This window comes from Chiloscyllium plagiosum, chromosome 33 (genome assembly GCF_004010195.1).
Source record: "Chiloscyllium plagiosum isolate BGI_BamShark_2017 chromosome 33, ASM401019v2, whole genome shotgun sequence".
In the NCBI taxonomy this organism is placed as follows: Eukaryota; Metazoa; Chordata; class Chondrichthyes; order Orectolobiformes; family Hemiscylliidae; genus Chiloscyllium; species Chiloscyllium plagiosum.
The window spans coordinates 33,309,674-33,337,172 of NC_057742.1; the positions used below are offsets into that span (position 1 = coordinate 33,309,674).

The window sequence follows — 27,499 nt, forward strand, 5'->3', positions numbered from 1 at the left end:
CTGCACTGTGCACGATATTGCTGTTGTGTTTGTCTACATAACTACAGTATAAAGGTAAGCCATTGTCTACACAACAGTGGAATATAAACACTGACGCAGACCTGCTGGGCTAAATTGCTAGTTTCTGTGTTCGAAATACCATGCAATTTTATGCAATCACTGAAAAATGTAACCAATGAAAGAAAAGAAACAAAGACATGTGTTTAGATAACACCTTTCATGACGTCCTGCACATCCCAAAGTGAATTACACTTTCGAATCATCATCACTGATAAAATGTAGGAAACACAACAGTCAATTTGCACAATAGCAAAGTCCCACAAACAGTAATATGAAAAGTAAACTATTTTTGTGGCTTTGCTTAAGGAATAAGAATTTACTAGAACACTGGGAATTACTCCCATGAGCTTCAATTTAGTGGCAAGGAATCTTTAATAATCACCTGAGAGAGCAGACAAGGCCTCAGTTTCGTTCCTCATCCCCAGGATAACATCCAACAGTAGCAATCCCTCAACTGCTCTTCAGTGCAGTGTAAAATTTGCACTGGACTCTCTGCAGTAGAATTCAAACTTCACAATCAGCTGGCTCAAAGGTGAGCTGCAGCTACTAAAAGCAGTTGTCCTGACATAGGGTGTTGGAAACAATTTGCATTTGTTTCTTTTCTACTCTGCCAAACAGCTTGTCTGAGGCCAAGTTGCACTGAGCACCCGCTATTTATAGAGTCATATAACATGGAGACAGATCCTTCGGTCCAACCAGTCCATGCCAACCATTACCCCAAACTAAACTAGTCCCACCTGCCTATGCTTGGCCCATATCCCTCCAAACATTTCTTATTCATGTACTTATCCAAATTTTTTAAAAACATTGTGACTATTAGCCCTGAGATGTAGTCTGGTCCAATGTATGAACTGGATGACTGACCCTGGGTACAAAGTGCCCTTGTAGCAGAAATTCAATGCTAAATGCCAGGACAGCCTGCAACACATGGCTCAACTTCCTATGCATCCTGCAAGAGGATCAGAGAGATGCCTGAGGATCGTGAAGAGTTGGCAGTTATTGAATGCTGATATCCATGGACAAAAAAATGCATGTGGTTCCAGCCCATGGATCGTGCCTTGAAATGCTGTTGTGTGGTGAATAACATGGAAGTTCTTTACAGTCAGCTGAAGTCGTTAAATATTCTGGATCAGTGGTGCTGGAAGAGCACAGCAATTCAGGCAGCATCCGAGGACAGGCAAAATCGACGTTTCGGGCAATCAGGAAGGCTTTTGCCCGAAACGTCGATTTTGCCTGTCCTCGGATGCTGCCTGAATTTCTGTGCTCTTCCAGCACCACTGATCCAGAATCTGGTTTCCAGCATCTGCAGTCATTGTTTTTACCTACCTGAAGTCGTTAAATAGCCATTCTGATGTTGCATGTTGGGAATTCCTGGCATCTTATTTGCCTACCCGGGGGGGCTGGTAATCGGCACAATAGTTAGGTAAGATGTGCAAGGTTGTTAACAAGTAATAATCCCCATTAATAGGCAACTCATCGCTGTAGAGTAAAAATCTCATCTCCACATTCAAAACAGAGTTTAAAAATGCAGCAAGTTGCTCCCAATTTTGAGATTGTCCTCATTGGACCTTGTGTCCGTAACCCATATCGTTCAGGCCACTGTAAGGTTCTATCCTCTATTTCTTTCTTGACTGACATTAGCTGCTCATTGGCTGCTCGGCTCAGTACTAACAGATTTTTCTGTTGTTACTTTGGATTTCCAGCATCTGTACTACTTTGTTTCTGCAGTCATTGGAACCCACATTTTAAATTCAAAATGAGACAGATGCGAACCTGCCATGGGTATCTCCCATGTCCCATATCTGCCATTGTTTATCGTGTCTCTCATTAGGTGAACGGGGCTGAGACGTTGCGCACGTTTGTTTAGGTTGAGCACATGAAGGTGAAATTCATCCCATTGGTGTGGTCTGCATTTGAAAGGAAATCCCAAAAGTAATTCTTACTTTGGTTTCAATTCTTCCGTCATAATTCCCGTACAGTCACCGTCACTGACATTTTGGACAGACTCACCAGGCCTCTATTTTCGAAATGACTTTACCCAGTGCACCCGGCACAACACGACAACATGACATCAGCAAATAAATGGCATTCGGGTTAATCTGCAATGAAACAGCCATCTGAGATAGTTACCTGCCCTTCTCGGGATTACCCACTCACCCGTGGCTGGAGTCTGAGTCAGTGCCTACCAATTGGGCTTGCAGGGGCTGTGTGTTTGTCTAATCCTTAAATAAAGTAAATTATCCAAACCCTGGGGCATTTGCAGCTTATTTTGAAGCAAATGGTAATAAGGGAACTCCAAAGGGAAATCTCATATTTATTCAAGCTGCTGGAAAAAAAAATTAAGCTCCACACTTCATTTTCAAAGGATTTATCTTTGCTCTTTCTAATTCCTTCACTGACAAATTTATCTTTTCCACATGACATCTTGCCAGTCTGTGATAATGCAGCAGTGTGTGTGTGCGTGAGAGAGGGAGGTAATGAGTCTGTGTGTGAATGCGGGAGAATGAGTGCGGGAGTGAGTGTGACAGAGTGACTGGGTATGTGCATGAGTGTGAATGAGAGTGCATGTGTGTGTGCAAATGTGTGAGTGAGTGACTGAGAGAGAAAGAATGAGAATAAGAGAGAGACAGACAGGCAGAAAGAGAGTGTGTGTGAGAGAGAGAGAGAAAAAGAATGAGTATGTGCGTGAGTGAGAGTGAGTGCAGGAGAACGAGTGCGAGAGTGACTGCGTGTGAGAGTGAGTGTGAGACAGAGTGGGTAAGTGTGTAAGTGGTGTGAGTGCACGTGTGTGTGTAAACGAGTGAGTGAGAGTAAGCGGGAGAGAGTGTGTGAGAGGCATACAGATAGGCAGAAAGTGTGCGTGTGTGTGAGAGCGAGAGAGACTGAGTGCGAGTGTCTGTGTTTATGTAATTTAAATACCAAACATCACAGCTTAAAAATGAGATGGATCCCAGTTCTCCTTCCAAGGGTGAGAGGCTGCTTCAGCCTATGTCAGTTTGTGTGCTGCTGATGACCCTACCCCACAGGGGCTGGAACATTCCCCACCTCCTGTTTTTTTCATATTTGAGCCCAGTTAGTGTCCACAGCTGGTAGTCTGACTTTCACAGTTAACCACATCTCCCCATCAGCTGTGATCCATGTAGGAGCAGAGCAGGACATCAGGTGCCTTGAGTCTGCTCCACATTCACTCACATCAGGGCTTGTCTGTATTCTGACTGCACCTGGCTGCCTTAGCTCCACATCCTTCCATGTGTTTGCCTACTATAGGAAATCTACCAATTGCAGAATAATCAAAGTATCATCTAATGTTTTTTGGCAGAACATTTTCCACATTTCTATTACTCTCTATGTAAAATATTTACCTACTCCTCTTCTGACTCACCGGGGGCTTGGATTTTAAGGTTATGTGCTTAACGGTTACGACGGTGTGTGAAACATGAGCTTGGATCACAATATTCAAAAGGATTCTCCAAAAGGAACAGATCTTGGAGAATGCAGTCCACCTCTCACCATTGTTTAAAGACCCTCTAATCACACACATCACCGTGTTATTGCATATATCCCAATGACCCTCGCCTTGTTCCCTCAGATCCTCCATGTCCCCTCAAATCACCCATTCCCATTCATATTCCCCGTGTTAGTCAGCATCTCCTCTTTTCTCCCATGTTTTCATGTTGCTCTCTCATAATCTCATGTAACCTCAAGATCACTTCAGGTCCTCGATGATAGCCTATGACCTCTCAAGAACCCACAACACCTCATATTTCCTCAATGATTCCCATATATCTTCATCCATTGTGTTCTATGTACAGGTCCCAGGACTTATTGGTAGGAATTATTTTAACAGTAGATGTGAAAAAAAATTAAACCTGTCCAATAAAGCTCTGATTCAGAAATCTCACAGAGTCATAGAGTTTTACAGCATGAAAACAGATCCTTTGGTCCAACTTGTCCATGCCAAACAGATATCCCAAGCCAATTTAGGCCAACCTACCAACACCTGGCCCATATCCCTCCAAACCTTTCCTGTTCATATACCCATCTAGATACCTTTTAAATGTTGCTATCATGTTAGCCTCCACCACTTCCTCTGGCAGCTCATTCCATACAAGTACCATCCTCTGCGTGAAAAAGTTGCCCCTTAAGTCTCTTTTATATCTTTCCCCTCTCACCCTAAACCTATACCCTCTAGTTCTGGGCTCCCCCACCCCAGGGAAGAGACTTTGTCGATTTATCCTATCAATTCTCCTCATGATTTTATAAACCTCTGTAAGGTCACCCCTCAGCCTCCAATGCTCCAGGGAAATCAGCCCCAGCCTATTCAGCCTTTCCCTGTAGCTCAAATCCTCCAACCCTGGCAACATTCTTGTAAATCTTTTCTGAACCCTTTCAGGTTTCACAACATCCTTCCGACAGGAAGGAGACCATAACTGCATGCAATATTCCAAAAGTGGCCTAACCAATGTCCTGTACAGCGGCAACATGACCTCCCAACTAAATCTCCCCAACACAAGAAACGCTTAATCTCTTAAATGGCCATAACACTATGCAAACAAACAGCTCTGTGCACTCAGCAAATTACGTAAAATGCACATTATATTACAAGATCCTCTTTAAAGTATTACTCAGTAATAGCCCACCTGCGGAGCTCAGGCCTTTCTGAACCTTTGGAGCTGAGAAAAGCATTAATAATAACCACAACTAACCAATTATTGTATCAAATTGAAAAAGATAGGGTAACCTTTCCATTTCAATGATGACTGGCTGTCAATCAATGAGACATGTCCTTAGATTTTTGTTTCGATGTTCAAAAGCAATGTGGCTTTTCCTAAGGTAAAACACATCTGTAGGTTTGATTCATTGTCCAATACATGATAGGACATTTTCTTAGTGTATTTCTCAACAGTTTTGATGCATTTTGGTACTTTCTCCATTGGAAAAAGTACTCTAATACATGGCAATGCTTACACAATGATAGTAAATGCAATCTTCAATTGCAGGTCAGAACACTCTATGAGCTATTCAATAAAATAAACAATTGCAATATAATACACTATCCCAATAGTGACATTTGAAGGTGTCAAAACATTGTACACTTACCTCTTAGAATGTCATAGCAGACTTTGCCCAGTGGTTCTCAACTCTTCAAGGAGGTACTTAAAGCTAGTACCTGCACAACAAAGCACTGTGCAGGAAGTAATTCTTCCCTAATCCTCACATTGGGGGCTCAGCACTTGGAAATGGTGTGTGTACATGTTGCAAACAAGTCCTTTATGATGGATGAGAAAGCCGCATGCAAATAGCATGGGTTTGGGAAGGTGCAAGGAATTGTTTTCTGGATGGCAAAAATAAACAATGTATTTTGAATTCCAATTCCAGCCTGCATGAGCAGACAAAAATTATTCCTACTGTCTGCTTGCCCTCAACTCCCTCAATAGCAGTCAAAGTTTATCTCTATTTGTCTTATTAATTATTTTGAAGATCCTAAAAGAATCTCAATTACATCACCCCTTAATCTTCCCTCATCCAGGGAATACAGTCTAACATATGTCATAAACCCTCATCCTAAATTCTTTGAATATTGTTAATATTTCAGTGAACCTACTCGGAATTCCTTACATGTCCTTTTCCAACCTGGAGCTGTTCAAAGTATTCCAAATGTGATTTAACAAGACCTTTCATAACTGTAGTAAATCCATCCCTTTATATTCCATACTCTAACTCTAAAGGCTATTAGTTTTTCCCATTGTTTTCTGAAGCTAATTACAATATTTTAGAGATCTGTGAACTTCAACCCTTAACTCTCTTTGAATCTCTGTGGTTTCTGACTTTTCAACTCTAAAAAGATACTTGGATTTACATCTTTTTGGTTCCAAAGGTGAATAGCCAGGCGTTGAACCCATGGCTGAACATCATTGGTCTGAGATACCCTAATAAGTTTCACATAGTTTTCTTTGATCACACTTCTTTAAGGTGCTTGGGGAAGATTTATTCCATAAGTGCTGTGTAAATTCAGATTGTTGTAAAACGGTTAATTGTATTTTATATTCTGCATTTCCTTCCTTTTAACTTACTTACCAATCTTCTTCTCAACACCAGTTTCTTGCTGTGGGGCAGTTCAACAAATGTCACGCATACCCTGCCAATCCAGTGGCCATTCAGCTTATACATGCTCCTGATAGTGGGCAGCATCTCAGCTAAACCTGGGACAGTGCTTATTCAACATCTACGCATGATCACTGTCCCATTTCACCACCAAAATGTGGGCAATTAGAGTACCTTCAGATCAAACGGGAGGCCTTTCTGATCTTACATTCAGTGATCTCCGGCTCTCTGTTATGCAAAAGAACACCGCAGTTTGCCAACTCCTTTGTTGTTGCAGAATGATGTACCAGATACAGTAAAGAGGCGCACAAATTGAGAGGTGATGTATCAGGAAAACCAGCAGTACATCAAAGCAAAGCAAATGACAACAGTCAGCAAAGATAAAAATAAACGTGCCAGGTCCACAAGAAGGGAATGCTAAACATAAAAAAAAAACCTACGGATGCTGGAAATTTGAAAGTGGATCACTGGATCTGAAGTGTTGACTCTGCTTTCTCTCCACAGATGCTGCCGGACCTACTGGGTTTCCCCAGCTATTTCTGTTTTTGCCACAAACAGTGAAGTTGGTTTGAACAAAATCATCCGTTGCGCATCAGGCAGGTTAATGTTTGGTCTTCAAATGGCAGGATGATGGTGAAGGCAAAGGAGAACAATCTCACACTTTCATTGCTTACTGCATTCCTTTGCCTCAGAGTGGCTGCTGGGGTCTGTGTGAAATACTTAACCATACATGGTGCTTTACCATAAGTGCAGTGTCTGGCATTAACGATTTATAGGTGTATGAATGAAGGTAGCTGATCAATATAAGTAGGAAACAAAATTGAAATACTGGCCTTGATATTAGTCCTTAACAGGGAAGAGTTGGGGTCAGGGGAATGGAGAGTATGGTAAAAAACAGAGATTGTATCCCTAATGCAATGTATTCATGTTCATTACTGTTTTCAATAGTATAAATGTCTTGCCTCAGACAGGGTAGATGATCTGTCCACATATTTAAACCAGTGCAGAATGTAAAATACAAATAACTGTTTTATGACAACCCGAATTTGCACAGTGCTTATTATGGAATAAATCTTCCCTAACCGCTCCATAGAGGTGTGCTCAAAGAAAAGAAGGGAATCTGATTTAAAATGGACACGGGTGCATAGCGACTGTGAAAGGGAGATGGAAGATGGCGACTCCGGTGGGTCAGGAGGAGCTGGCCTGCTCCTCAAGGAATTCCTTTCCTTTTGAAAGCTACTCTTCAATTTTCTTTCTCCACCTCATACAAAAATGACCAGAGCATCTACATCGATTCTTTCTCTGCATCCACACTCACTAACCAGACACACTTTGCAAAAGCACAGTGAGGCCGGACCTGTTGAACATATTATAATCAGAGAGGTCGTTAGATTCCCGATTGACGTCAGGACTCAGAGAAAAAAAAGAAGAGACAGGCATGGTTCCCAATCTTCACGTCTGCCATCACGGTCATTCTCTCCCCTGTCTCTAGTCACTGCCCCCACCCCACACTTGTACCATTTTGTCATTTAGACAGGTACATGGATAGGAGAGGTGTGGAGGGATATGGACAATTCACAGGCAATTGGGACTAGCTTAAATTGTGAAAACTGGGTGCCATGGACAAATTGGGCAGAAGGGCCTATGTCCATGCCAGAGATCTCTAAGACTTTATAACTCGCTCCCAGACCTGACTTGCAGTCTCCCATGCTGTCCATTTGCGAAGGTCTATCCTAAACCACTGTCATCTTCCACTGCTGGTTTACCCAGTTGTGGCAATGGTATGCCAACTGCTGGACAGGAAGCAGAAGAAAAAGGTTTTTTAACATTCCTAGTAGTACATTGGCCAGGAGTTCCCTACACTCTCCTGTCCACGGAGATACAAGGGTTAGGAGTTAGTTCATAAACTCACACAGAAGGGGACACCCTCAGGTTTGATCTCAGGTCAGCACTGTATCATTCTTCACACTGTCTTTATAACAGGAGGTCAGAGGCAGCCAGGCCCCCTTGCTCCAGGTCACCTTTATCCGGCCTCTATAAAAGGGCCAAGCAAACAGAGGTGCCCATTTAGGGGAGAGTGAGAAACCCAGCCGTGGCGCCTGTTACAGTCAACCGGCCTCCTGTCACTCAAAGCCTTGAGTCAGACACGACAAAGTAACTGTTTTAGTGAGAATATTACCGGGTGTTTCCTTGTGTCAAAATATGTAAGTCTGCAACTTCATTAGAAGGAGGACAGAAATTGCAAGAATGAACATTTATTGGAAATCAATGGCCTTATGTTAATACAACAATAACCAACAGACACAAAAACTCTGTGGTAATGTTACTGTGGCATAATACAGCAAATAGTGAGGCCATTCCCTATCTCCACACGGTTTCCATGTAGCTTTGTGCTTCAAGTGTTCAATTTTCAATGATTCACGACCCAAACTGTGCTACACTGAGAGAGACTGCGATTCTGCTACTGACAACAAATCTAAGTTGACCGTGGAATAACCTTACTAATGTGCAGAATATGTGGGCACATTGAAGCACAGAATATGGGGTTGAGCTCTTTGAAATTCCACTATCAATCAGGTGAATATTCTTCTCTGATGTTAGCACAGCAAAGAGGCACCCGACAAATGGTACCTAATGCATGCCAATAAAGTGTTTGTCAGTGGAGCAGTTTGGACCAAGTGTCATTTCTGTCAAGCTTTATGGAATGTTTCTCTCCGCTTGGCCTAGCAAGTCCTCTCACCGCATCTTACCAACCTTGGCTCATTAGTTGCCTGCCCTACCTCTCTTCTCTTTTGATTCTGGATCCAATCTACCCTGTGCCATACCGAAACAACATGCCACTGCTGGGATATCCTGGAATGGACCAGCATCCCTTGCATCAGCACCCACTTTAAAAGACTGAACATGAACCCTGACCTAAGGTTACCCTCCTTGACTTGATCGAGTACTGCAGCTAACCAGGTCAAACTTCCTGGCTTTATATCAGTGTTAAATGACTGCAGTACTGGAATTTGCAAACTCCAACAGAGGGACGAGGCAAGGCTGGAATGCTGAGAGAATTCAGGTTGGGTCAAATTGGATAAGTGCTAAGGGAACACTGGAAATGCTGCCTGGTTCAGTCCATGAGCTCAATGCTAAGCATTGCTGCAGCTTTGCAGCGGTAGTTGCATCCAGAAGTACAGCACTGCAGTACAGAAGCATGCTGCAGATGAACCGAAGATGTGCCCTGAGGATTGTTAGAGGTTAGTGTATGTCAGATTCCAATGTCCATGGATAAGGGGTGAATGTAGCCAATGCCCAGAGCATGCTCCGAGATGCTGATGCCCTGTCAGAAACCTGGGAACTTCACAGTCAAGGGAAGTCGCCAGGTACCTGCTTTGACCTCCATGTTCAGAATTCTTGGCGTCTAGTTTGTCTGGGGCAGTGGTACAATAGAACCCTGATTATTAATTCGACAAAATGTGTGGTTAATAAGGTTGTTCACAACAATAATCCCCCTCAACAAACACCTCATTACTCAAAAGAGAGAAACTAGTCTCAACATCCAGAATGTAGTTAAAAGATGCAGCAAAATATCCCTGACATTGAGATAGGCCTTGCCAGACTTCTCTCACTATTCTGTAACTTTCCACACCACAGCCCATGTCATTCAAAATTGTGTTAATTTTTAAAATACTTCACGGTATATTGTGCTAACATTAATTAATTATGGCCCTTTGTTTCATATTTTCATTAATTTGTTCAAGAGTTCAACTTTATTCTAATTGTTATTAGAACTGGTTTTATTTGATGAGGGTGTGGCTGGCTAGGCCAATATTTATTGTCCATTCCTAATTGCCCTTGTAAAGATGGAAGGGATGAGGGAGAAGGAGTTGGGGTTCTGCAGGATTTCACAATATGTTATTGGGTTCCTTAACCAAACAAAAGATCCAAAACCATTGCTATAAATAATATTTCAAAATAACACTGAACAGTGGAGCTGCCACTTTCCAACAGTAATGGGAGAGTGGAATACACTGCCCTATGAATGACTAACCCAATCAACTAGACCATCACTTTCCACTAGAAAGCTACATTAACTATCCACATCCTGGCAGCTGAGATGCTGGAAGCCAAGAGAAGAGCGCAGCCATTTGGTAAGTATGTGTTGGTTAACCGCAGTCATCTTGCGGATAACCAGAGCACACGAAACAGGCACCTCCATTATCTTGCTCCTTACAAGATGTAAATGCAACCCTGCTAACCCGTCAGGGAACACTAAAAACTTCAGATGCCAAAAATTTCAGCAACTGTTGATTGATTGTGGCAATCACAATGATGTCAAAATGGTGCAGAGTTCTCATCCAATTTAACCTTCAGGAGTTGAGGAGACACGAAGCACAATCCAGACAAATCTATAGCCGTGTACGTTTCACTCTCAAAGAGCTGCAGTTGCCTAAGAGAAAGAATGATACAGTACAGGGGTAGGCCATTTGGCTCATTAGGCCTGTATCAACTCTTTGAATGAGGTCACCAATTAGCCCCACCTTCCTGCTAACCCCACAACCATGTCATTTTCTTCCCCTTTACTACTAATCCACTTGCCTCTTGAAAGTTAGTTTTCAAACGGCTTTCACGAACCCATGCACAAAATAATTAGAAGGTAAACATGCACTCTTCCCTACACTGTTACAGTTAGTAACCATCTCTACACAGCAATGGTGTACTGAGTCAACAGGTGATTCAGTGGTTAGCACTGCTGCCTCACAGCGCCAGGGACCCAGGTTCAAATCCAGCCTCGGACAACTGTCTGTATGAAGTTTGCACATTCTCCCCGTGTCTGTGTGGGTTTGCTCTGGTTTCCTGCCACAGTCCAAGGATATGTACGTTAGGTGGATTAGCTGTGGGAAATGCAGGTTTAAAGCGTGGGTTTGGGTGGAATGCTCTCTGGAAGGTTGGTGTGGCTTCAAATAGACCACACTGTAGGAGTTCTATGATTCTGTGAGCCTTGACCTATGGGACATATTCTAATGAAAAGGCAGTTCACTTTCCAACTGAATTCAGGGTTACAGCCATGACTCACAATTTGGAATGCCCCTGAATCAATAATCACTCCTACTTGCGTTAAAACTATTGATTGCTGACGATACGCTTCAGTTATACAGGGTGTTTGTGAGACTGCATCTGGGAGTACTGAATGCAATACTGGCCACCGTACTTAAGGAAGGATGTTAATGTGTTGGAAGCAGTTCAGAGAAGGTTTACTGGATTAATACCTGGAATGAATGGATTGCCTCATGCAAAAGTGCTAGAGAGGCCAGGCCTGTATCCTCTGGAGTTAGGAAAAGTCAGAGGTAACTTATTTGAAACACATAGGATCCTGAAGTATTTGAGAAGGATGGATGGCGAAAGGATGTTTTCTTTTCAGAAAGAATCTAAGACTAAGGATGATTGTTTAAAAAGGTCACCCATTTAAGCCAGAGTCATGGAAACATTTTATCCCTCAGAGGGTTGGGAGTCTTTAGAATTCCTCAAAAGGCTGTGGAAGCAGAATCTTTCAATATTTTTGAGGTAGATAAATTTCTGATTACCTAGGGAATAATAAATTATTGTGGATATGCAAGAGTGTAGAGTTGGAGGTTAAAATAAGAACAGCCATGATCCTATTGCACAGCAGAGCAGACTCAAAAGACCAACTCTCATTCCTTGATCATATGTTTGCACCTGATGATAACAGTAGGCCCATCTACAATACCTGACTAGTTCTCAGATATTCTCTGTCTTGGCCCAAACCTCAAGAAAAGGCTACCTGCTCAAGGAGAACTGCCAAGGAATTGCTCCCCAAGATAACTCACAAATCCTTCAGAAAAGTGGACAGGAAAATTCCACATTAAATGAAGATCTCCCAAACCTATTCTGATGTCTTTCTATTTCAAGCATCAAGAGAACTGGCTTTGTTTGAGACAATATTTTGGTGCATCTCTGTAATTGTCCCAGCCATGAGTTCGGAACTTGTCATTAAAAGAATCAGAGATAAAATTTGACTGTAAATATTTTTTTGGTTCAGCTGATCCTTGAATAAATTCTCTTTGCTGTTGCTGGGTATGAACATGTGAATTATCATTTGCATTTTCAAATATTAGTTAAGCAGCTACTAAAACCCACAGAGCTGCAGCTGAATAGCAATAATGATCTGATTTCCAAAACAGTGTTATGAGGAGAATATATTAATTCCACCAGCAGGCTTGATGGAATTCTGCAGATGGCAAATGAATAAAAGGTTTGACTGATTTTCTTTTGCAAAAAGTAGAGTGTGTAAAAAAAATTAATAAAGAATAATGAAGTTTGCAAGGGGCTTTTGACATGATGTTGGGCAGAAGGAGGAAGATGTGACTCATTCACGGCCTAGTCTGTTCTGTGCTGTATTGCAGAAAGTGATGATATAAACATAGTCATTTCATTGATACAAAGCTTCTCTATTGCTCCCAGCTGTATGGTTCCAAATACCATTGGCAATGTGGAAATCTGTGCCTCATTTAGGATTCCCAATTGGATCAACAGGACACTCCTTTGTCACCCTGCCATAATCATTCTTAACCTCATTTAAGGGCTTCATGTTTGGAATTTCCACAGACAATGGTTAGGCCACTTTTGAAATACTGTGTTCAGTTCTGGTCCCCCTGCTATAGGAAGGGTGTTGTGAAACTTGAAAGGGTTCAGAAAAGGTTGAGAAGGATGTTGCCAGGTTTGGAGGGTTTGAGCTACAGGGAGAGGCTGAACAGGTTGGGAGCTGTTTTCTCTGAAGTGTCAGAGGCTGAGGGGTGACCTTATGGAGGTTTATAAAATCATGAGGGGCACGGATAGGGTGAACAGCCAAGACCTTTTCCCCAGGATAGGGGAGTCCAAAACTAAAAGGCATAGATTTAAAAGTGAGAGGAGAAGATTTAAAAGGGACCTAAGGGCCAACTTTTTAATACAGAGGGTGATAAGTGTATGGAATGAGCTGTCAGAGGAAGTGGTGGAGGCTGGTACAATTGCAACATTTAAAAGGGATCTAGATGGGTATATGAATAGGAAGGGTGTAGAGGGATATGGGCCAAATGCTACCAAATGGGGCTAGATTAATTTAGAATAGCTGGACGAGTTGGACTGAAGGGTCTGTTTCCGTGCTGTACAGCTTTATGACTTTAAATAGTTTCTGGCGTAGTTCGTTCTGTATTCATAGTTTAGCTCCACCTTTTCAAATCTCTATTTTTTTATTTGACAATACTGACAACTTTTCCTGGAGGCATTAACACTTGGTAGAGGCATGGGTCCTCCAACCCAATTGGCCATTATTGACCAGCAGACTTTGGTGGCAGTTCACATCACAGAGGAATACATGTTATTCTCATCCAATGTCCACACGCTTGGACCTTCTGTGGATGTCACTGGATGATGATACGGCATGGAACTCTATTGATTTCCTGCTCCCTAATCCTGAAGCCAAATTTAATGTTCCTAATGTCATGTGCTGAGATCAACAGACACCAGGGATTGAAATTCCAGATCTAGGAGTCTGAGCTACATGCTTTGAGGAGGGCAGACTTAAAACACAGGGCAACATGTTGCTAAAGAGAGAAAAGTGAAGCATTTAAAAACATTCACAAAGGGTCAAACCAGGGATACAGCCTTAAATAGAGTCCTGAATGATGTCTGTCTGCTAACAGAATAAGGTGAAGATTCATGTCCAAATCAATAACACAGGAAGATATAAAGTCGCAATCCTATCACAGAAGTTTCAGTAAATAAAGAACAGAGCATTTATAGGTTAGTAAACACATTATACCCAATGCCACACAGGACTCTTGTACATTGTATATAAAACAAAAGGATAGTAAAAGAACAGGAGGTATATCAGTGCGACTCAGATTATAGAGTTGAGTATGGAATGCTCCAAGAGTCAATGCTCTGTTCGCCCTCTGACCAGTGGGGTAGTGGTGAGTTGAGGCATTATTGACCATTTAAGGGCCTGGATTGATAGCGGGGCAAGAAAGTCATCTGTGGACATAACGACTGACGTAGGGAGAAGGCTTAAGAAGCCCCGTTAACTCCCTTTCTCACGACCACTCTCACTGCCTCCACTGCTAACTGACTAATAGAAGAGCAAGGTCTACAGATATGGAAAATCCAGAATAAAAGCAAGAGTCTGGAAGATTTCCGCAGGAAAGGCAACATCTGGGTTGGAAGCAGTGTTAATGTTTCAGATCGAGTGATCTTTCACCTGGTGCTAAAGGTCAGTCAACTAGAAACTGGTCAAGTAGAGTACTCAGAGGCATGGATGGGGTGGGTAAGTCACTGTTACCCTTTCCCGCAAGCCTGAAACCATGACCCCCAACTTACGTGGATATTTGGGGCTCATTCTGGGCTATGTGGGACCTCTACAAACAGGAGTTCATTTGAAAAGGTTCCCCACAGTAGGCTATTGCACAAAGTGCAGATGCGTGGGACTGAGGGTGATTTAGAGGTTTGGACCAGAAATTGGCTAGCTTAAAGAAGACAGAGGGTGGTGGCTGACGGGAAATGTTCAGCCTGGAGCTCAGTTACTAGTGGTGTACTGCAAATATCTATTTTGGGGCCACTGCTGTTTTTCATTTCGATAAATGACTTGGATGAGGGTGTAGAAGGATGGGTAAGTAAATTTGCAGATGTCACCAAGGTCAGTAGAGTTGTGGATAGTGCTGAAGGATGCTGTAGGTTACAAAAGGACATAGATAAGCTGCAGAACTGGGCTGACAGGTGGCCAATGGAGTTTAATGCGGAAAAGTCGGGGATGATTCACTTTGGAAGGAGCAACAGGAATGAAGATTACTGGCTCCTGGTAAGATTCTTGGTCGTGTAGTTGAGCAGAGGAATTTCGCTGTCCATGTACATAGATCCCTGAAAGTTGCCACCAGGTTGATAAGAAGGCAGATAGTGTGTTAGCTTTTATTGGTAGAGGGATTTAATTTCAGAGCAGCTTTACAAAACTCTGGTATGGCCGCATTTTGAGTATTGCATATAGCTCTGGTCAACACATTATAGGAAGAGTGGGGAAGGGTTGGAAAGAGTTCAGAGAAGATTTACGAGGATGTTGCCTGGTATGCAGGGAACGTCTTATGAGGAAAGGCTGAGGGACTTGAGACTGTTTTCATTAGAGAGAAGAAGGTGGAGAGGTTACTTAATTGAGACATATAAGGTAATCAGAGCATGAGGGGACATAGCTTTAAATTGAGGTGTGATAGATATAGGACAGATGTCAGAAGTAGTTTCTTTACTCAGAGGGTAGTAAGGAGTGTGGAATGCATTTAAATGATCATTGGATAAACATATGGATGAAAATGGAATAGTGTAGGTTAGTTGGGCTTCAGATTGGTTTCACAGGTCAGCACAACATTGAGGGCTGAAGGGCCTGTACTGCGCTGTAATGTTCTATGTTCCATGAGTGAAAGAGAATGACCTCAAGGACAGGTTGGGGTAGCAGATCAGGCAGACAAGTTGCAGATAGAATTTGCTGCAAAGGAACATGGGGTACTATATCTTGCAAAAATAATGAGCAAAGGAAGTATATTTGAAGGATATGTTATAAGGAGGAAGATGTGAATAGGAATAGAACTTTCTGCTTCTTGAAAAGATTAGATTCCCTACAGTCCACACCGACCCTCTGAAGAGCAACCCACCCATTCCCCTATATTTACCCATGACTAACCCACCTTACACTATGGACAATTTAGCATGGAGAAAGTGAGGACTGCAGATGCTGGAGATCAGAGCTGAAAATGTGTTGCTGGAAAAGCGCAATGGCCAATTCACCTGACTTGCACATCTTTGGACTGTGGGAGGTAACCAGAGCATCCGGAGGAAACCCAGGCAGACAAAAGCAGAACGTGCAAACTCCACACAGACAGTTGTCCAAGCCGATAATCGAACCCTGGTCCCTGGCGCTGTGAGGCAGCAGTGTTAACCACTGAGCCACCGTGCCACCCCAAGATACACCATTTAATCAGACTTTTGTGGAACTGCACATTATCTCTACTTAACCATCTCTTCTCCATATGACTCATTACCCAGACCCAGTAAACATTGATTGGTCTCAATCGTGGAAGCTTCGACTATCCCATCAGCTCCTGCTTTTTTGGGGATGACACTGGGGCTCATTTACCTATTTCGTTGAAAATACCAATGCAGCTGGAAACACAATAAAAAATACCAAAAGCTTTATAAACAGTGGACATAAAGACAAGGGAAAAAGAGGGTAATTCATTTCTACTAGCCAATGGTTTGGCCAGTTAGAACACCCTGTCTACTTCATGTAGATTGAAATATGTGGTATTAATTCACCAGGATATTGCTGGGATAAGAAAGGACAAGATGATAAAGAAATAGATCAAAGAAGATTTCATGAGGATTTAAACAAAAACTCACATCGACTGAATCAACAAATGCCATTCTTTCTGCCTGGAGGATCACAAATTTAATGTTGCAATGTGACAGTGAGAAGAAGATTATGAGGAAAAGTTTTAGGTGGAAAGTTGGTGGAGCAGAGATTGCATTTCCACAGGGAACGGATTAAACAGACAGCAATGTATCTTATAAAGAAAGATGCTACAAGTATTTGAAGGTGAGGGCTGTATAAGGTTTTAGGAAGACAGCAAGGCAGTGGGAATTGTTTGAGATAGTACAATGGCATGATTGGCAGAATGACCACTTTCACACCTCCTGAGCTATCAGTGGAGAAAATTACTTGCTAATTTGGGCTCCTTTGATAATTAAAGTGAATCAGTGATGTGGGATCCTTAGACAATCTTCAACAGAAGAAGTGCTGATAAAAATTTCAAGCAATCTTAAAGAATTGAAGACTGATTGAAATGCTAAGAAAAGCTGACCTTCTAAATCTAAGCAGAGACGAAGTTAATAAACTGTCAGATGTAACTAAATCTCATTCTTCTATTGCTGTCTGTTCAAATCTTCCCTAAATCACATACTATCTCATTTATAAGTATTGCTACAAAACAAGGGATGTTGCAGGCGTTTTCATCTCGGCAAACATTGTCAACAGTTAAAGCAATTTTCTCCTGTGTTAGAAATTGCTGTGATAACTTGCAATTTGGCATTCTTGCATTTGTCCTGATGAGTGCAAGATGATAAGTTTTGACAGCAAATTTGTCTTTTCCACAATATTTAAATTAATCGCTGTTCAGTTGATGTAGTAAGACACTAAGAGATAAATGAAATTCAAGTGAAGATCAATCTCTAGTTACCTGATCGCAGATAAGTTCCCATTTCTTCTCGTTATCGTACTGGCTCAGCAATTTCACCTTATCTGGAGGCAGGTTCATACAATTCTGCAGAGAAAGAGAGGACAGGATTGTTACAATCATAGCTGAGGAACTTGTGAAAAATGAGGGATTCCTGTTCAGAACTGGAACGCCTTTTTGAAGATCATGGAATAAGGCTATCTGTAGAACTTGGGTAAAATCCACAGGCGCTCTGTATACACTCAGTCATTTTAACATCAACAGAGATTTTGTTGAGCTTTATAAGCTGCAAGGAATATGATAACTACCATATTTTGCAGTTCAACACAGAAAAAATGAGTCCTTTAAGCCTACTGCTGCTCCGATTTCTTATATTTCCATTGCTTCAGATGAAATGGGTCAGCATTGATGAGTGGGACCAAAGGGTCTGTTTCCATGCTGTACAACCCCATGACTCTACGATTTTAAATGACAGGATTTGACAGTCTCTGGAGACATTAACACTATTTTTTAGGATTTAAGGCAATTAAGGGATTTTTGGACAGAGCAAAAAGATGTGTTTAAAGTAGATCAGCAATGACCTTTTTAAATGACAGAGAAAGCTTGAGATGACAAATGGCATACACTATTTCTTACATTATGAATAAAGACAGAATTTTTTGAGATATTACTATGTGGCTAAAATTTCAATGAATTCTTTCTTTAAAATTTCATCAAACAGGAGTGTGCAAACTGCAGCCTGAGGCCCATAAATAGCTAATCCAGTCTGCAGACCCCACCTAACTCATCTATTTCTTTTTCACTGGTTTATTCAGTTTAAATAGTGGAAGCCTAGAGATTTGTGACAAAAATTGTTCTTACCGTTCTTCTATAAATTGTAGTCATAATACCAAGAGCAAGTCAGTTGGGGTTTAAATGTTATATGAGTGCTGTGAAGTCTAATCAACACTGGAACAACTCTCAAAAGCCAAATGGTTGGATCTGTACTACTAACTTTGGCTTAGATAGAGTCACAGAGGCATACAGCCCTGGAAACAGGCCCTTCAACCCAAATCATCCATGCTGCCCACGTTTCCTAAACAGAACTTGTCCCATTTGCCTGCGTTCGGCCCATATCCCGCTAAACCTTTCCGACACATGTACCTGTCCAAATGTCTTTTAAAAGTTGTAATTGTACCCTCTTCCACCACTTCCTCTGGCAGCTTGTTAAATACACGCATCACTCTCTGTGTGAGAAAGTTGCCCTTCAAAACCCTTTTAAATCTTTCCTCTCATAACTTAAACCTGTGCCTTCTAGTTTTGGACTCCCCTGCCCTGGGAAAAAGACTTTTGCTATTCACCTCATCTATGACTGTCATGATTTTATAAACCTCTATAATGTTACCCCTCAGCCTCCTACACTCTAGTGAAAAAGGTCCCAGCCTATTTAGCCTTTCCTTATAAATCAAACTCTCCAATCTTGGTAACATCCTGGTAAATCATTTCTGCACTCTTTCCAATTTAACTACACTGAAAACAAAATTTCCAACTACTCAAAACAAAAAGATATTTAAATAAGTAATGTCATTCGTATCGAACAAAGAGATTACTGAGCATTCAGCACCTCACTCTGAGATCTACAGTCATAACAGTCTTATCCTGTTTGATACAAAATGACTCCAAGACTTACTAATGGTATTTTTTTTGGTTTCTGAGAGATGATTATGGAAGACTATTCTTTATAAAGCTTCTTCTTAAATTGATTTTACTATGTAGGGTATTTTCCATCTTTGAGACTGTTTGACTATACATCAATGAAAATAATTCCACAAATTCTTCTATTTAATGTCGGGGCCTGTTCTGGGCCCAACTGATGGAGCACTATCTGATAATTGTCTGTTCAGCTTCTTCAAGCTAGGTTTCATTGGACTTAAAGATGTCTGCATGCCTCCCCAGTCTGACAATTGCCTTCGAGGGAAGCAAAGGATTCCAGGTAAAGAAAGAGATTGTGAAATTGTGAAGAGTGGGCAGATGATCTTTGCAAGTGGACCTCTTAGTTAAGTAAAAGCATATTCATACTCCTTTCTTTTTATCAAAAGTGAGCAAACATACCCAAAAATGGAACCCTAGGATAATAGTTCTCATAAATTAATGATCATAAAATGAGAGAAGTTAGTGAAAGTTGTGTCTTATGCTGTATTTGTTTTGTTGGGTTTGGCAGGTTAGTGTTAAGACATTATTCTCAGGTAAGGCTCCTGGTAAGGCTGATAGTCATTATTCCTGTCCCATTGGCTTGCAAAGGTAGTGGTGAACCTTCTGCAAACCCTGCAACTGATTCTTCAATGTAATGAGTGACTTATTAGGTTCCTTGAGAGAGCAAATTGTTGTGAAATTGGAGTCATGTATATGCCACACCAAGTAAGGATGACAAAAAAACATTAGTAACCCAGTTGGGTGTCTACGACAATTTGACAACTCAATGAATACTGTTACAGTTTTTAAAATGAAAATCTTCAGGTATTTGAACAATATCTGAATTACTTGACTGTCCAAGACTGTCTACAGTTCTTCTTAAAACAAATATCAGCGAAGTAGCGGTTTGAACAACATTAAGGTCAGTTTTAGACTCTTCTTGTTCCGGATATTTTTGCAAAGATAAATCATAATGAGCCACTGAAAATTAGCAATACGTCCATTCGTTCTCTTGAGCCTGCCCTGCCATTAAATATGACATTCAGCTGATTTTCTGCCTCCTTTACACTTCCTTGTTGCCTCTCACTATCTCTAGATTCTCTGAGAAATCAAAAACCTATTTACCTCAGACTAGAAGACAATCAACAATGAAGAATCCACAGGAGAGACGATCCAAAGATTGAAGTGAAGCTGACAAGCGTGGGCAGAGGGTCTTTGCATATCAACTTGGTGGCTAAGTCTCAACCTTAGATGTTCAACATTTTGTCCTGAGACATAGTCCCTTTTCTAGATTCTCTAGTTAGAGGAATGAACATCTCTGTGTCTACCCTGTCCGACCAGATAACCTCTCACTGTTAAGACACCGCAGAGAGCATCGGCCCAAGTTACTTCGCCTCTTTTTGTGGGATAACCCTCTCATTCCAAGAATTAATCCCATGAACCTTTGCTGTACCATCTTCACCATAAGTATATTCTTCCATGGGCATGGAGAGTAAACTGTACACAATACCTCAGGCAGGAGGCTGGAAGAACACAGCAGGCCAGGCAGCAGCAGGAGGTGGAGAAGTCGATGGTTCAGGTCCTGAAGAAGGGTTACAATCAAAACGTTGACGTCTTCACCTCCTGATGCTGCCTGGCCTGCTGTGTTCTTCCAGCCGCCTGCCTGTCTATTTTGGATTCTAGCATCTGCAATTCTTTTGTCTCCAAATAATACCTCAGGGGCGGGCTCACTGAAGCCCTGCACACTTATGGCAACATTTCTTTCCTCTTGTACTTCAGTGCCCTTGTAACATGCCATTTGCCTTCCTAATTGTTTGCTGTACCCCATATGGCATGCGTACATCGAAGTCTCTCTGCCCAAGAGCATTTAAATGTTTCTAGCCTTTTTTAAAAAAAATTATCAGTTTTTCTATTCATACAATCAAAGAGAATAACCTCATACTTCTCCACATTAGATTCCACCTAATTACTCACTGATCTATCAGTCTCTGTCTCCTCACAGTCTCTGATGTGAAGAATCTTCAAATAATATCATTTGAAGAAAGGCATGTGCATCTGGTTATTAAACTGAAAAGAAGATCTCTATAGTCTCTGGTTGAAACAGTACGATTTTTTAAGCCACCAAAGAGTTCAGCTTGTGGTTAGCACTGCTGACTCACAGTAGCAGGGACCTAGGTTCGATCTTACCTTCAGGTGACCTCCTGTGTGAAGTTTACACATTGTCCCAGTATCTGCGTGGGTTTCCTCCAGGTTCTTCGGTTCCCTCTCACAGTCCAAAGATGTGCAGGTTAGGTGATTGGTCATACTAAATTGCCCATTGTGTCCAGGAATGCACATATTAGATGAATGAGACATGGGAAATGCAGAGTGACAGGGATAGAGTAAGGCGGTGGGTCTGTGTGAGATGCTGTTCAGAGGGTTGATGTGGACTTGATGGGCTGAATGGCCTGCTTCCACACTGAAAGAGATTCTATGATTCTATAAAATGGCCTGAACTTCAGGATCTTCAGTGTCATTTTCTGTTAACTAGTTAAATGGCAAGAATCAGGCACAGAGTGTACTTTAAGAGAATAGACTTCATATTGGAGAGCTTTTCCTTGTATCTCAGTCATTGAGCATGCGTGGCTCAGTATTCCATTCCAGAATCTTGTGAACTGTTAGATTTTCATTGCATTCCAAACCGATGACTTATCAGTGGCTACAAGAGCAGGTCAGGGACTAGGAACACTGTAGCAAGTAACTCACCTCCTGACTCTCCAAAGCCTGTCCACCCATCTATAATATACATATCAGGAGTTTGATGGAATCCATTTGCTTGAATGAGCTAAATAAGCTTGACACCATCCAGGACAAAACAACCCAATTGATTGACACCGCATCCACTCCCTCCCCTACCAATACTCAACAGCAGCAGTGTGTACCATCTACGAGATGCACTGCAGAAATCCACCAAAGATTCTTCGTCGGCACCTTCCAAACCCACAATCACCTCCAGCTAGAAGGACAAGGACAGCAGACACATGGGTACATTACCCTCTCCAAGTTTCCTTCAAAGCCACACACCATCCTGACTTGGAAATATATGAGTGTTCCTTCACAGTCACTGGGTCAAAGTTCTAGAATTCCTTCCCTATTGGCATTGTGTGTAAACCCATTGTACATGGACTGCGGCGGTTCAAGAAGGCAGTTTGTCACCACCTTCTCAAGGGCAACCAGGGACGGGCGATAAATGATGGACAGTCAGCGACACCCACATCCCATGAGTGAATAAGAAAAAAGGTACATTGGCAATGGTAATAGAAATTTATTAACACATAAAGATATATGTTAAATCAGAGAAAGCGGACAATGCCATTCAGGACATCATTTGTTGTTCATCCACAATGCTGTTAGGATGGAGTTTCAGGATTTGGACCCAATGACAAGGTAAGGAACAGTGATGTATTTCCAAGTCAGGCTAATGTGTTGCTTGGAAAGGAACTTGGAGATGGTGGTATTCCAATGTATCTGCTGTCCTGGTCCATTCCAGGTGGTAAAGTTTGGTGGCTGGCAAAGAGGCCTTGGAGAATTGTTGCCGTGCATCTTGTACTTGGTATAAATTGCTGCCAATCTGCGTCCACTTATCATTAGTAATGAGATGCCTCGGACCATGTACAGAGGGGGAAGATTTCATCCTTCTCCCACTGCTCATCTCATTATTGTCAAGTCCACCGTAGCAGTTTCCAGTTATATTGTAGCATTGGCCGTCCAGATTACAGTGATGGAATTTTCCAAAGAGTTATGCAGGTCAATAAAACAGTTGTTACTTCGGTAAAAGAAACAAAAATGTTACACTGTCTGCAACAGCAGGGCTGAATACTTGCACAGCACAATTACAATCTTGAAGTGTTAACTGCGATTCACCAAAGTCAGAAAATTGTAAGTTTAATTCCCATTCAAGAGACTTGAGGAGATCACCAAGATCCCACTGCAGTCCTGTCCTGAGGGGCAGCTGTGTTGCTCATTGTTAGATGAGAAGTTATACTGAGGTCCTGTCTGTCTCTTAGGTGCAATGGGAAGATCCCATGGCAGTGTTTTAAGAAGACAAGAGGAGTTTCACCCAGTCTTGTGGCCCACATTTGCTATTCAAAAAACGCCACCGAGGGGAGGCAATGGCTGAGTGGTATTATGACTGGACTGTTAATCCAGACACGCAGGGAATGTTCTGAGGACCAAAACAGGGTTAATATTTCGGGTCCAGTGACCCTTCCTCAGAACAGATCAGCAGACCCGAAATGTCAACTGATTTCTTTCCACAGGTGCTGCCCAGACCTGCTGAGCTTTTCCAGCACATTCTGTTTTTGTTTCTCATTTACAGCATCCACAGTTCTTTCAGCTTTTACTTAATGCTCTGAGGACCTGGGTATAAATCTCGCCACTGAAATGGCAGAATTTGAATTCAATAAAAATCTGGAATTAAGAGTCTAATGACGACCATGTCAATTGTCAGAAAAAAAATTCATCTGGGTCACTAATGTCCTTCAGAGAAGGAAACTGCTATTCTTACCTGGTCTGGCCTACATGTGAATCCAGACCCACAGTAATGAATCTGATATTAACTCTGACTTATTTTCATAGATGCAGCCAGACCTGCTGAGCTTTTTCAGCAATGTCTGTTTTGGTCCTCAGAACATTCCCTGTGTGGCTGGTTGACTCTTAACTACCCTCTGGGAAATTAGGGATGGATAATACATGCTGGCCTAGCCATCGATTCCATTGTCTCATGAATGAATGAAAGAAAAGCAGGTTACCAGGAAATGCTTTTGAGTTGGCTGTCCACTTTCCTTTTCCAGGAAGTTTATTTTAAAGTACTGTACTTCATTTTCTCAATTTAAAAATAGCATCCAGTAGGAATCGAGTTGATTCTGGCTCCTTGTGCATTGGTGTCTCTGCAGTTTTGAAAGACGCTATATTAATGCAGCTTCTTTCTTCTCTTTGTCTCCACTTTTTAATTATTGATATGAAGCATCTTCCTTGTCAGAGGTAAAATCTTGCCTCTGTTCTGTAAGTGAGCTCCCTGCAGTGCGTAACTGATACAATGCAATACTGCTGGCTGCGTCAGGACCTAGATCTGCCTGTGCGAAATACTATACAGGAGGAAAGAGAGGATCGTGGGAACACACTGCTGACCCTTCCCATCTCCCCTCATGAACACAAACAGCCAACAGTAGGGCTGAGCACTGAGCCATTTCACAAACACAACATTTAAGAAAAAGAATCAGGCACAGATCCTTTCAGGACTGAAGCTATTTTCTCAATTTAAAAATAGCATCCAGTAGGAATCAAATTGATTCTGGCTCTTTGTCCATTGGTGTCTCTGTGTTTTTGCACAATACAAATGGTTTCCTTTCATCAAATGCTAAAACAGATATCCTGTAAATGGCAAATGCACTTCAAAGGCCCACTGTATGAATACAATACAAACAGAGAGCCGCTTGATAACTGATGAGAGATCTGCAGAGGTGAAGCTGAAGTAATTCTCAATAAATACACTGTACAATTCTCTATAATTGATAAGTTGTGTTAATGCTAATTCATTTAAAATACTCCAATAATGCTTATTAACTTGCATTAAACATGTTCAAATGTTCCATACTTGGGCATAAAAGGGAAAGTTCTATTCTATCAACAATGCAAGATAGGAGCACAGATACATACAAACAGGAGTACGCAACTGAACGCATTGAGCCTGCTCCATTATGATCATTGCTGATCAAACACTCAATGCCTTTTACCCATCACCATCCCCATAACCCCTTATGCTATTGGTAATCAAATACTTTTTTAAAAATTCATTCATGGAATGAGAGCATCATAGTTCATAGGTTGTTGGTTGAAGATGCTGATCTTTGGTTGGATTATCCCGAGGTCGTGACAACACATTTCAGCTATTAATTTAAGAACATAAGACTCCTCGATCCATTCAACTCCTTTAGCCTGCTTCGCCAGTTAGTACAATCACGGCTAATCTCATCTCAGCCTCAACTCCACTTTCCTGCCCAGTCCCCACAACCGTTCACCCCATTGCTAATTAAAAATCCCATCAGTCTCTTCCGTTATTCAGTGTCCCTGCATCGTCTGCACTTTCGGATAGTAAATTCCACAGATTCATGACCCTTTAAAAGCAGTAATCGCCTCACCTTGGTTTTAAATCTGTCACCCCTTTATCCTAAAACTACAACCTCATGTTCTGGATTGCCCCACAAAGGGAAACATCCACTGTACATCTAAATTTGTCAATCTTCTTCAGCATCTTATATGGCTTTATTAAATTTTCTCTCGTTCTTCTAAACTCAAGTGCGTATAGCCCCGAACTGCTCAATCTCTCCTCACAAAATTAGCCTTTCATCTCCGGAATTAATCTCATGAACATTCTCTGAACTGCATCCAACGCAATTACATCTTCCTCAAGAACAGGGGATCAAAACTATACACAGCATTCCAATGATCTCGATTACTAGCCCTTAAGCTGCAGTGATAACAGGGGAGTATAACTTAATTAGTAGACAGTCCATGAGTAGGCCTCAATTGTCAGTCAAGTACAATCGGACTCTCAAGCTGTCACAGTACAATTTGCTTCACTGAACATCTTATACCCCATTCTCCAAACTGGCACAGTTCAGTAACTCCTCAGTTTCAGGATGAGTCTTTTCAAGATCTGCAAGCACCTGAGTACACAGATAGTAAGTGCAGATTGAGGACATGATGAGTATGTTGTCTGACCAGGTACTTTAGGCCAACACCACTATCTCTGAGCTGCCCTCAGGCTTTGTGGTTTGATTCCACTCACAGAGCATCTGATTTCTCCTGTGTAGTGGTCTGCCCTGCTGCACCCACTAGGCAAAAGTGGGTACTGCAGATGCTGGAGATTAGACTAAAGATTGTGGTGCTGGAGACGCACAGCAGGTCAGGCAACATCCGAGGAGCAGGAAAATCGACATTTTGGGCAGGAGCCCTTCATCAGGAATGAGGCTGGAAGCCACGGGGGTGGAGAGATAAATGGGAAGGGAGTGGGGCTGGGGAGAAGGTAGTTGAGAGTGCAATAGGTGGAAAAAGGAAGGGGTAAAGGTGATAGGTCAAAGAGGAGGGTGGAGCGGACAGGTGGGAAGGAAGATTGACAGGTGGGACTGGTCATGAGGATGGTGCTGAGCTGGAAGTTTGGAACTGGGGTAAGGTGGGAGGAGGGGAAATGAGGAAACTGGTGAAGTCCACATTGATGCCATGAGGTAGAAGGGTTCCGAGGCAGAAGACGAGACGGTCTTCCTCCAGACGTCAGGTGGTGAGGAAGTGGCAGTGGAGGAGGCCCATGACCTGCATGTCCTCAGCTGAGTGGGAGGGGGAATTGAAATGTTCGGCCATGGAGCCTTGCGGGTGTCCCGGAGATGTTCCCTGAAGCGCTCTGTGAGAAGGGTTTCCCTCCAACATTTCCATATCCTCATTTCACTTCTGTTCTCTTCCTTTTCTGGACCTACTTGCACATTTTGACCATCACCTTGAACCCCTTACAATCCCTCACTTATTCATTGTCTGGTGTTCGCAGATCTCAACTGTGATGACCCTCAGTTTCATCAGTGGTCAAACTGTTCCAAATACTCTCCACTTACACATTCTGCACTCTCCTCCTTAGTCCTGACTCAATCTATATCACCTTGGGCTTAGAGAGCAGATGATCTATATTCATCAGCATAATATTGGGGTCTTGGGGCTGGGTTACACCAACTTAGCCAGAATCTTATTTTAAATTCTTTGGGACATCACTGGTAAGGTAAGCACTTGTTGTCCATCTGTTACTGGGTCATTTAAGTGTCAATAAGATCGATGTGGATCTGGAATCATGTGTAGACCAGACCGGGTCTCGACAGCAGATTTCCTTCACTGAAAGACATTATTAAATCCATTGAGCTTTTATGATGATCAATAATGGCTTCATGGTCACCATCATATCAGCCTCTAATTCTAGATTTTATTGCTTAATTTAAAGTTCCATCAACTGCTAGTACTGCTGTGGTTCTGTTCGCCGAGCTGGAAGTTTTTGTTGCAAATGTTTCGTCCCCTGTCTAGGTGACATCCTCAGTGCTTGGGAGCCTCCTGTGAAGCGCTTCTGTGGTGTTTCCTCCGGCATTTATAGTGGCCTGTCCCTGCCGCTTCCGGTAGTCAGTTTCAGCTGTACGCTGTAGTGGCCGGTATATTGGGTCCAGGTCTATGTGTTTGTTGATGAAGTTTGTGGATGAGTGCCATGCTTCTAGGAATTCCCTGGCTGTTCTTTGTTTGGCTTGCCCTATAATGGTAGTGTTGTCCCAGTCGAATTCATGTTGCTTGTCGTCTGCGTGTGCGGCTACTAAGGATAGCTGGTCGTGGCGTTTCATGGC

General features: G+C 42.2%; 1 protein-coding gene across 4 annotated transcripts in view; it reads right to left on the reverse strand.

Moving 5' to 3' along the window:
- Positions 1-27,499, reverse strand: part of fmnl1a (formin-like 1a) — a 258,801-nt gene that overhangs the window by 150,594 nt on the left and 80,708 nt on the right. For all 4 annotated transcript variants that reach the window (XM_043675290.1, XM_043675287.1, XM_043675288.1 and 1 more), the window contains exon 2: positions 17,424-17,507. In XM_043675290.1, the coding sequence (XP_043531225.1) occupies positions 17,424-17,507 (84 nt within the window). The remainder of the gene's footprint in view (positions 1-17,423; positions 17,508-27,499) is intronic.